The sequence below is a fragment of the Mus caroli genome, chromosome 11, assembly GCF_900094665.2.
Source record: "Mus caroli chromosome 11, CAROLI_EIJ_v1.1, whole genome shotgun sequence".
Classification (NCBI taxonomy): Eukaryota; Metazoa; Chordata; class Mammalia; order Rodentia; family Muridae; genus Mus; species Mus caroli.
In genome coordinates this window covers 117,178,489-117,189,413 of record NC_034580.1, presented here as the reverse complement: position 1 = coordinate 117,189,413, position 10,925 = coordinate 117,178,489, and the positions used below count along the sequence as shown (strand labels likewise).

The 10,925-nt window shown below is 44.7% G+C and overlaps 1 protein-coding gene across 2 annotated transcripts in view; it reads right to left on the bottom strand.

Annotated features, from left to right (window-relative positions):
- Foxk2 (forkhead box K2) overlaps nucleotides 1-10,925 on the bottom strand; it is a 50,291-nt gene that overhangs the window by 23,058 nt on the left and 16,308 nt on the right. For both annotated transcript variants that reach the window (XM_021177329.1, XM_021177331.2), the window contains exon 2: nucleotides 1,498-1,692. In XM_021177329.1, coding sequence (XP_021032988.1) covers nucleotides 1,498-1,692 — 195 coding nt within the window. The remainder of the gene's footprint in view (nucleotides 1-1,497; nucleotides 1,693-10,925) is intronic.

Sequence of the window (10,925 nt, the reverse complement as noted above, 5' to 3'; positions counted from 1 at the left end):
TGTAGACCAGGCTGGCCTTGAACTCAGAAATCCGCCTGCCTCTGCCTCCCAAGTGCTGGGATTAAAGGCGTGTGCCACCATGCCCGGCTAGGAACTTCATTTTGTAAAAAATATTCTATGTGCATTGGTGTTCTGCATGCATGTGTGCCACCTGTCTGAGGGCATGAGGACCCTGGAGCTGGAGTTACAGACAGCTATAAGCTGCCAATGTGGGTGCTGGGGCTTGAACCTCTGGAAAAGCAGCCAGTGCTCTTTAACCACTGAGCCATTTCTCCAGCCCCAAACTTTAAAAAATCTTTTTTTGAAAGATTTATGCTACATTTTGAAGTGTGTGTGTGTGTGTATATGTATGTATGTATGTGTGTGTGTGTGTGTGTGTGAGTGTGTGTGTCCCCTATACACAAGCCTGGTGACTTCTGGTGAAGGCCAGAAGAGGGTGCTGGATCTCCTAGAATTATGTTCATGAACTGCCATATGGAACTAGGAACTGAGCCTGGGTCTCTCTGCAAGAGCAGAAAGTGCTCTGAAAGGATGAGCCATCTGTCTACCCCTTAACATTTTAGATTTCAATTTTCAGTGCAGTGCCTAGAGACTCAATCACTCTCAGTCTGTGAGGAGGAGTTTTGGAAGAAATATAATTAGATAATCTGTCCATCTCTTCAATGAAAAAATATACTTAAAAACTGGAAACAGAGCTAAACTTAAGAGCTAGATCCTGAAGCAGAGACAAAAGCAGGCAGAGCTCTGAGTTCCAGGCTAGCCCAGTCCCCATGGCAAGTTCCAGTTCAGCCATTGACATAGATTATGGACACAGTGAGACACTATTTAAAGGTGGGGGGAAAAGGAAGAAGGAAAGAACAGCCCCAGACTGAGCCCAGCTGCACCCCTACCCCACACAGCCCAGCTGCACCCCTACCACACAGCCCAGCTCCACCCCTACCCCACACAGCCCAGCCCCACCCCACCACAGCTTCCCTCAATGCTCTATCCACCAGCAAATGAGAAACTCATGCATGCCCACAGTTCTTGAACACTGATAGATGAGGGTTCAGTCAAAAATAAGGCATTTAGACAATCTATCCCCTCTGAGGCTCAGGGGACAAGCAGGAAATCAGAGACAATGGTAGTGAAATCGCAAACTCTAGACAGGACACAACAATGTAACCACAGACTCAGAGCAGGCACAGTGCCTCAGTCCGGGTCTGCACAAGTCAAGCCCTGTCAATCATCAGTCTTGGGTGGTGGAGGGCTTATGTGACCCTAACCCTTACCTCTGGATTACAGCAGCTCAGGAGACTGGTGCACCCACCAGACTCCAAAGGATAACACCAGTTCTAAGGCCACAGAATGGTCCCGGTCAAACAAACCCAAAGGGACACAGACAAAACAGGAATCCCATAACCTACCACCGTGGGAGAATTACAATTTACAGTACAGAAACTCTGAGCAGACTCTTGGTAGCCAGCTGTAGAGTGCCAACTTGTGCCTCTGCTATACCTGATAGTTCCCGTGGGGGACGGAAGGGGGCTGATGAGGTGGGCCATCGTGTCTGGAATGTTGATGGTCAGGGGTGAGATGTGTGGCTGCACAGGCTTCACTGGCGACTCAGGTGCTTCCTGCTTCTCTCTTTTCTCGCTGGATAGGGCTGTGAATGTTATCTTGATATTTGTGCTCGGAAACCTGAAAGTGCACCTGGAAAACAGAACCCGACAGTCAGTTCATGTCTGCGACCACCTGAGCTTCTTTCTCCACAGGACAGAGGCTTTCTCCACTTCAAAAACCACAAGCCATGTATACCAAGGCATCTAATAAGCAAAACCACAAATAAGGAATTTCATACGATGTTAGCCTAACGGCACGCGTCTGTGAACCCACCACTTGGGAGGTAGGAGTAGAAGTTCAAGGGCAACCTGGGCCACATGAGACACCCTACCTTCACCCCAAAAAGACAGAAGAGAGTGACAGAGAATGTGAGAGACAGAGATAGAAGGACATACAGAAACAGTACTTAGAGCAGCCATTAAAAATAAAAATTATAGGACAAAAAAGAAAGGAAAAAAAAAAATCAAATGTCTGCCACCTGGCAAGGTGTGGCCCCAGCAAGGGCTAAGAAAGCACTAAGCTTCCACTGCTTGAGCAAAGTTACACTTGGACATCTTTAGCCACTGCAGAATCCTTCCAGTGGCCTCTACCCTACTCCTGTGCTGCCTCTGACAGCCGGCCAGGCTAGAGCATTGAGCTGAGAGACCTAAGGCTCCACCAACATCTATGTCTACATACAAACCATACCTTTACACTAACATACAGCCCCATGGAAATCGATCATGTTTAAACAGTCTCTAAGTAGAAAGGCAGTTTAAAATTAGAGATGTCTCTTTATACAAAACAAGTTCAACTGATTTATCAATTTTCAAAATAGTACTCCCAATAGATGTCTCACAACCAATCCCTCTTCCCTACAGTAAATGAACAGCTTTCTGTCCTCTGAGAAACCATCACCTGTTTGAGTTTCCTCAAAGACTCCCAAGTGGTTCTATTTTCCACTGCATTCCAGGTTTTGAGACCAATTCCTTCTCTCTTATATCTTTCATACTGACACCTGTAATCTTTGGGTCTTATGAGTTCAGATTCCTTGCAAACCCTATAACAACGTTTTGGCTGGGAATCTTCTCTCCCTGTCTTTTTTCCCCTTTCAAAACAGTGTCTCACTATGCAGTCCACTGTTCTGGAATCCTATGTGGACCAGGCTGCACTTGAACTCAGAGAGATCCCCATGCCTCTGCCTTGACCTCTGAATGCTGGGATTAAAGGTGTGTGGAACCACTCCTGGCTTTCTTCCCTGGTTCTAATCCCTATAATTGCATCTATATTAAATCACTCTCCCTCTCTAATACGTGAATGGGTGTATTGGCTGCATATATGTCTGTGTATCGGGTGAGTGCCTGGTACCCATGGAGGTCAGAAGCGGGGCCAGATCTCCTGAAACTGAAATTACAGATAGTCCCAGGACACCACGAGGCTACTGGGAATTCAATCTGGGTCCCCTGCAAAAGCTTTTAACTGTTGAGTCATCTCTGTAGCCTCCTAAAACATTTTCTTAACTTCAATTCTGAAGCTGGTGTGATAATAAACACCTGTAATCCCAGTACTTCAGAGGTGGAGGCAGGATTACCAGTTCAAAGTCAGCCTTAGCTGCATAAGCCCTGTCTCAAAAAAACAAAACAGGGGTAAGTTTTTAAAGAAGACAAATTCCTCATTTCCTAGGCTACAGGGAGAAAAAAAGCACGCACGAGAGAAAGAGTGAGAGAAAGAGAGCCCACGTTTCCTTTCACTGCCAACTGTGTCAGTCAGTCAGTCAATAAACATTGAAACTTGGTAACATTAGTGGCCCTCAGCTACTCAGAATACCCACACATAAAATAAATGAATGAATGAACGAATGAACAAACGAATGAACAAATGGACGAATGAATGAAAACATTAGTGGTAATACATTTCCACAGATAGATTTGTTTCTGTGCACACCTACCAGGGAACCTTGATTTTGGACTCTCATGACCGGTGCAGGATCCCAGAGGCTTGTGATAGCAGGTTGAATGACTCATTTGAGTTTCTTGATACACGCAATTTTGTCCCAACTTTAGTCCCAATTGTCCCCTAATTCTATTAACAAAGACTGAAAAGAGCTCTCTGCCCACCCACTATTCTATCTGGCAATTTGCTGTTGGAAAGGCTGGCTCAGTAGTGGTACAGGTCTGTAATACCAGCGACTCAGAAAGCAGAGACAAGAGAGGACCACGAGCTCAAGGCTTGCCTGGCTATAGAGTGAAACCCTATCTCAACATAAAGAGTTCAAAGATAGGGAAGGATCGGCTCAGCTCAGTGGTGGAGTGTGTGTCTGGCACGTACAGGGCTCTTGCTTCAAACCAGGAAGGAAAGAAAAGAAACAAAGGAAAGGCAATGGGAAGAATGGTGGAGCAGATAAGAATGGATATGGCTGCACTGTGACACAGAAAGGCAATGGGAGAATGGTGGAACAGATAGCACCACACTACTAGAACAGATATCGCTGCACTGTGATACAGATACCCAGCATCAGGAGCACAGATGCACAAAAGTTCACTCATGCACCAGAGTGCCACTCAACAACTGTAGAGCACAGATGCAGCTCACAAACACCATTAAATAAAAGCCAAGCTCTGAGTTTGGTCCACCCGACTGCACTTAATGAAATCCTGAAAACTACAGCTCATCTCCTTCCTAGGAGATCACAGTGTGCCGACCTGGGCTCCCCCAGGAAGATGCCGCCAGCGATTCTGAGGGTAAATCTAGTGCTCTATTCTCCACACTGAGATACAGCCTGCCAGGATATACATGGGCATCAATCAAGCTCTTTAAAGGGCTCCTTCAACTTAGGTTGGTTCTGTTCTATAAATAAAGTATATTTCAAAGAAAGCTCACTTAAAATAGCAACCAAGTCAGGGAAATGATCAGAGGCTGGCGAGACAGATAGCTCTGTGCTGTGTGGGTCTGACCGCCTGGGAACTAAGGCTGGAAGAACAGACTCCTGAGAGCTGTCCTGACCCAACACATATTACGTGGCAAGTGTGCATACTACCAACATAACGATAATAATTAACTTAAAAACAAAAATCAAAACCAAACAAACAGTAGTGTCCTTTCCCCCTAAAATGTCCAAAGATCAGACTACAGTTTAGGGTGCACACAAATAACTCTATGCAGTTTACGGTGCACACACATCAACACAGAAGTGACACACTGAACAAAGTATCACTTTTGTTTTACCTATACAGGGTCTGAGCAAAATGAATATAATGTCTAGGATTGTTTTACGTAATCACTAATAAAGCTGATAATTACATATTTGACTTTGGGTAAAGTATTTCATTAACAGGACGCCTGATAACAAGGCTGCCCTCCGCCTCTTAGGCACTTGCAGTGACAAATGGCACAAGCCCACCTTGGTTCCTTATATTGCAAGACTTCATACCATTCCTCAACTCAAGAGAACTGTCTTTACAATGTCACTGGAATAGCTAATAAGCACACGAAAAGATCCTCAAGTCACAAAGACCCACAAAGGTCTGGGTAGGAGTGGTAAAAACCTCTCTCTATAAATAGATGAGTACAGAGATAACATATTTTAAAAATCTATATCCCAAAGTCTAGGTACGGTGGTATGTGCTTTTAATCACGGCAGTCCTGAGAATGAAGCAGGAGACTCAGGAGTTCAAAGTCATCCTCAGATACAAAGGTTCTAGGTCAGCCTGGGCTACCTGAGATCTTTTCTCCCAAACTTAAACAAGCGCAGTTGAGAATATTCATATCAGCAATAATAGTTCCAAATAAAACTATTTTATGTGTTCATCTGTAGAGTAAATTTTACTAAATTCACATTCTTAAGAACTTTACAGAAATGAAATGACCCAATTTTGTCTAAAAAAAAAAAATAGATTTCATAAGCATACCATTCAAATTCTTCACCTCAGGGTCCATTCTTTATTCCATATGCATTCAAAAAGAAAGATGCCCAATCTGTGGCTTAGAATTCAAAATAGTTGTTCCAGAGCTGAGAAGGCGCAGTGTGTGAGTGTAGGGGGAATGACAGTGAAGATGGATGCTAATCTAATCATCTGCACCCTAACTGTGACAGGCCACAGGAGCTGCAGAGGCAGGGCAGTGACAATCATGTAACTATCTCCTGGTGATTCAAGGGGGATTGGAGAAATGTTCAAGTGAGAAAGAAGGCACAGGTGAGCAGTTCTGTGGACTTAGAAGTAGCTAGCTAGGAAGAGGATGACTCACTCCACAGGCTGTGGAAGGACACCGGCTCTCTCTCTCCAAGGAGGAAACCTGAAGAGGGAAAGAGTGGGGCTGCGAGAGTGAGTGTCACCCTAAGCCTTTTGTTCTTCCTGTCGACTTGCTTTGGAGGTCTACAGTCCCTTCTCTAAATTCTAAAAGCAAAGGTTCTGAAAAATCTAATCTCAAATCCCCTGGCAGCCCATTCTGACCTGCACTAAAGAAGAGTTAATTATAGCCTTCGACTGCCCCACTTAGTGAGAACAACCTTGTGTTTTTGCCTCAGAAGTCTAACAGTCTGGATCACAAGGTGCAGGGAGTGCTGCACCACATTCAACCTGTGCATACAGAGGCCACCAGACAGACCTGGAGGCTTCCAGTGGGACCCCACAAGCATCAGATCTCACAGTACCACTTCTCACAGGGTGTCTCTAAAACATCCTGACTGGCTAAAGAGGAAAATCGGATGTTTATGTGGAAAGGAGTAAGTTCACTAAGCTGCTGTCTTAGACCACTAATAAGTATTTCTATCGTTACTGACAGACGGTAAGTATCCCCAGAATCACTGCCAGTGATCACAGCTGTGAACTCCTGCCCACCCTGGTGTCTGAGCACCAGCAAGGTAGCCAGCAGCAGAGCTTCACATGGCACCAGACAAAAGTACCCAGCTGCTGCTTATCTTGTTAAGCAAAATCTTGACTCATAGTTTATACGACCCTTAGTCACCAGGCAGAGACATTAAAGGAAAAGTCTTTACCCTTTACTTAACACACTGAACCTGTAACCGTGCAAAACCCATCTATCAGAAAGATAACATTGCGGGCAGATGGTGGTGGCGCACACTTTAATCCAGCCCTGGGAAGAAGAAGCAGGCGGATCTGTGTGTTCAAGGGCAGCCTGGTCTAAAGAGTGAGCTCCAGGACAGCCAAGGCTGCACAGAGAACCCCATCTCGAAAACCCCTCTTGCCCCAAGAAAGGACATTTCAAATGCTTTGACAATATGTTCAACTTTATTTAACAATTCCAGATAGTTGGAAATAGACTTGGAAGTATCAAGGGGAATCCATCTGGAAGTTGACACTTGGGGGCGACTATGAACACACTGAAGTCAGACCAGCAGTCACTTAAGGACTACATGACTGCACACAACCACAACACCACACTACATGGTAATGATCCATTTAAAGAGAGCTGAGCATGGTGGCACAGGCCTGTAGTCCCCACACTTGACAACTGTGTGGCAAACGGACTGCCTGAGCTACAAGATAAGGTCCTGTCTCCAAAAACTAAAGTTTAGCTGATGTCACTTCTTTCTGGGTAAAAGAAGGAAACACCACCACCACCTCCTCCTCCTCCTGCACTCAACGACAATTACAGGGCTGTGTGAGCATGAGGATCTGAGCTTAGATTCCTAGCACTCATGTCAAAATAACGGCAATGCACACCTAATACCAGTACAGTAGTGGATTAGGTGGAGAGAAGACAAGGCCAAGGTCTCACTGGCCAGCTGGTCTAGCAGAAAAGACCAATGAGCAGACACGCAGGTGCGCGCGCACACCAGACAGATAAACATGATGGAGGATGGAAAGATGGCTCGGCATTAAGAACACTGGCTACTCTTACACAGAAGACCTGGGTTTAAATTCCAGCACCCACAAACATCATGGCTTACAGCTGTATCTACTGTTACATGGGATTCAACTTCCTGTTCTGGCCTCTACAGGTGCTTGCACTCACATGTGTACATATATACACACACATGTACATGAATAAATACTAAAATATACATTTTTGGGAGCAGTTTTTTTGAAACAGGGTTTCTCTGTATAGCCCAGGCTATCCTGGAACTCACTCTGTAGACCAGGCTGGCCTTGAACTCAGAAATCCGCCTGCCTCTGCCTCCTAAGTGCTGGGATTAAAGGTGTGCTCCACCACTGCCCGGCTAAAATAAATTTTTAAAAAGAGAAAAGAGAAAGAAGCTAGATGGTGGTGATGCACACAACCCCAGCACTGTGGAGGCAGAGACAGACAGATCCCTGAGTTCGAGGCCAGTCTGGTCTACAGGGTGAGTCCAGAACAGCCAAGGCCAAACTGTTTTCAAAAGCAAACAAACAAATAGTAAAAAAGAAATAAGACAGCCAACCATGCCCTTCACTGGCTAACAGGCTCCATTCTAACTCTCTCCTCCACTTACAGCTTCCTTTCCTGATCTCACATCAACCCCAGTTCTTGACATCCAGATCAGAGAGGAACATGAGCTTTCAGAATACAGTCCATTAATAGAATCACTTGCTCTCAAAGCATAACTCTATATAATCACAGCACTGGGAAGGAAGGGAAGAAAAGGAGTTCAAAGCCATCCTCAACTACTTGAGCTGAAGGCCAGCCTAGGCTGCATAGGACTCTACCTTAAAAAATAAACATGGCTGAAATGAAGGCTCAGCAGCTAAAAGTACTTGCTGAGGCCCGCCCCACCCTCCACTCCAGCATCTGTTTATGGTTTCCACCGCACCAGGTAAACAGACAATACACACAATACTGGCATGTGAGCAAAACACTTCGTACACATTTAAAATTTACATTTTCTTTGAGTGGTGACATCTGATTGTCACCCATCTCTACTAATTTATAATAAATACAAGTTCATAAATTGAGAAGTGTAAATTATCCTTGAGACTAATTCTAAGCTGTCTCTTAGAATCACTTATATCTTTAATTTCTTCAACAAGCTCTTTATTCTTACCTAACCCCACTCTCTAGAAAAAGCTTTACCTGCCACACACATTTGACCCAAAGCAAACAAAGCCAGAGACAACATGTGCTGCACAAGAAACATACTCAGGCTCACACAAACTCTAGAGTGTTATGACTCTCTCTCTCTCTCTCTCTCTCTCTCTCTCTCTCTCTCTCTCTCTCTCTCTCAAGCACACCTCAGAAGGGACCCCATGCAGATCCTTCCACGCCATGTACACCCACCAGCAGGGTTCTTCTGTGAGCCTAGAAGGTGGCCGCTGCTCTTTACAACAATGGATGGGTTTCTTCTCACTCAACACAACCAAGTGCAGCGCTCACGAATCTGCAAACACTCATTAGAGGTGATCTCTGCTGTCAGTTGAGTTAGTGAACATGAAACTATCTAAAAAGATACAAACTCGAAATGTGTTTGCTAAGATGATCCCCTCCCTCAACAGCATGAAGAGAAAAACTGGGAAGGCCTTGGGCTAGAACCCTGGTGCCTGGTCAGACGCGAACAGAAACCCTGAAGCAGCAGCAGGGTGTGGACAAGTAATGGAGAAAACGGCGCGCAGAGGAAGAGGGGTGGCAGCCATCTCGGGCCCAAGAGTGGGCACCAGGCCACAGCAGAGCAGGTCCAGAAGAGAGATGGAATAACAATCACAGAGAAACACAGGTCCAAGCCATCAGGGTAAGTAACACTGAGGAGGACACCCAGGCCACTGTGTGGGTAACTTAGAGGTAGGAGCGGCTCCACACAAATGCTTCCAGTGGGCCAGATGCAGAACAACAAGAACAAAAAGAAAAAAGAGGAGAGGAGGAGGAGGAAGAGGAGGAAGAAGAAGAAGAGGAGGATGGTGCCGGTCAATGGGGAAGTTAAGGTAATCATTTCTTATTTCCAATTCCCAAAGCTGCTTAAAAATCCCATTTTCGAGCTAGGGAGATGGCTCAGCAGTTAAGAGTACTTGGCTGCTCTTTCAGAGGACACAGGTTCAATTCTCAGCATACACATGGTAGGTAGCTCATAACCATTTGTAACTCCTATTCCAGGGGATCCAACTCCCTCACACAAGCAGGCAAAATTCCAATGTACATAAAATAAAAATAAGTATATTTTTAAAAATCCATTCTAGGGCTAAAACAGCACAATGCACTGTTTTCCTGAGGAGTATGAGGACCTGGGTTCGATCCCTTCCTTTCCCAAGTTCCACAATATGAACAAACAAAATTTCAATCTAAAAAGAAGTTCATCAGCTACCATTTACATATTAATTTGACAACAGGAAATGACATTTCATTTTTTAAATTCTATCTCCCAAGGTTCAACTGTTCCTACTATATGCCAACTTTAGCCTCATGAACGGATTCTACGGTTTCTATCCTCCCATCCTATGTATCACCCAACCATCTCTTTTATGAGATGGCACTAAGGCCAGGGTTAGTTATACGGCAGGCAGGATTTCTAGCAACCTCCTAAGAGTCAAGTAGGTGCCTCATCATCCAGACCCATAACAGCATTCAGGTCCAAGAAAGGAGCTAGAGAAGGAGCCGGTGTCTGCTTAGCACAGATAATCTTATGATGGCAGATGGGGCAGTAAGCCAGGCTCTCCCTCAGCTCCCACTGCAAGGTAAGAAACATTTTCCATTCTCCTTAAATCCAAGAGAAACAAAATTACCAACCCTGTCAAAATGAGGTACTAGAGCCAGATCTGGGTAGCAAATTTCTCATTAAACACACACACACACACACACACACACACACACACACACACACACACACACACACGCTGGTGAGATGGCTCAGCAGGTAAGAGCACCCAACTGCTCTTCCAAAGGTCCTTAGTTCAAATCCCAGCAACCACATGGTGGCTCACAACCATCCCTAACAAGATCTGACTCCCTCTTCTGTTGTGTCTGAAGACAGCTACAGTGTACTTACATGTAATAAATAAATAAATAAATCTTAAAAACACACACACACAAACAAAGAAACAAATTTGTACCCTATAGTCTTAAATTGTCTACAAACTTCAGATCCAGATGAATAGTATTAGCCCACACAAAGAAAGAATTTAATCTTCATAGTAATCAATTTGCTCTTTCTAGAAATGTTATTAGGCTAACTTTGTTTACATTTTTATTTATTTATTTGGAGAAGGTAGTGCCCACCGCAGAGCAGGAGAGCTGGTTCTCCCCTCTACTATGCAGGTTCAGAAGACCAACTCAGAAGGCAGCTCCTCAGGTTCACAGGTAACCACCACCATCCAATATGCCATATTACTGGCCCAAACTGGTTTCATTCCTTATAATCCTACCAAACACTGAACCCACATTTTTTTTTTTTTTTTTTTTGGTTTTTCGAGACAGGGTTT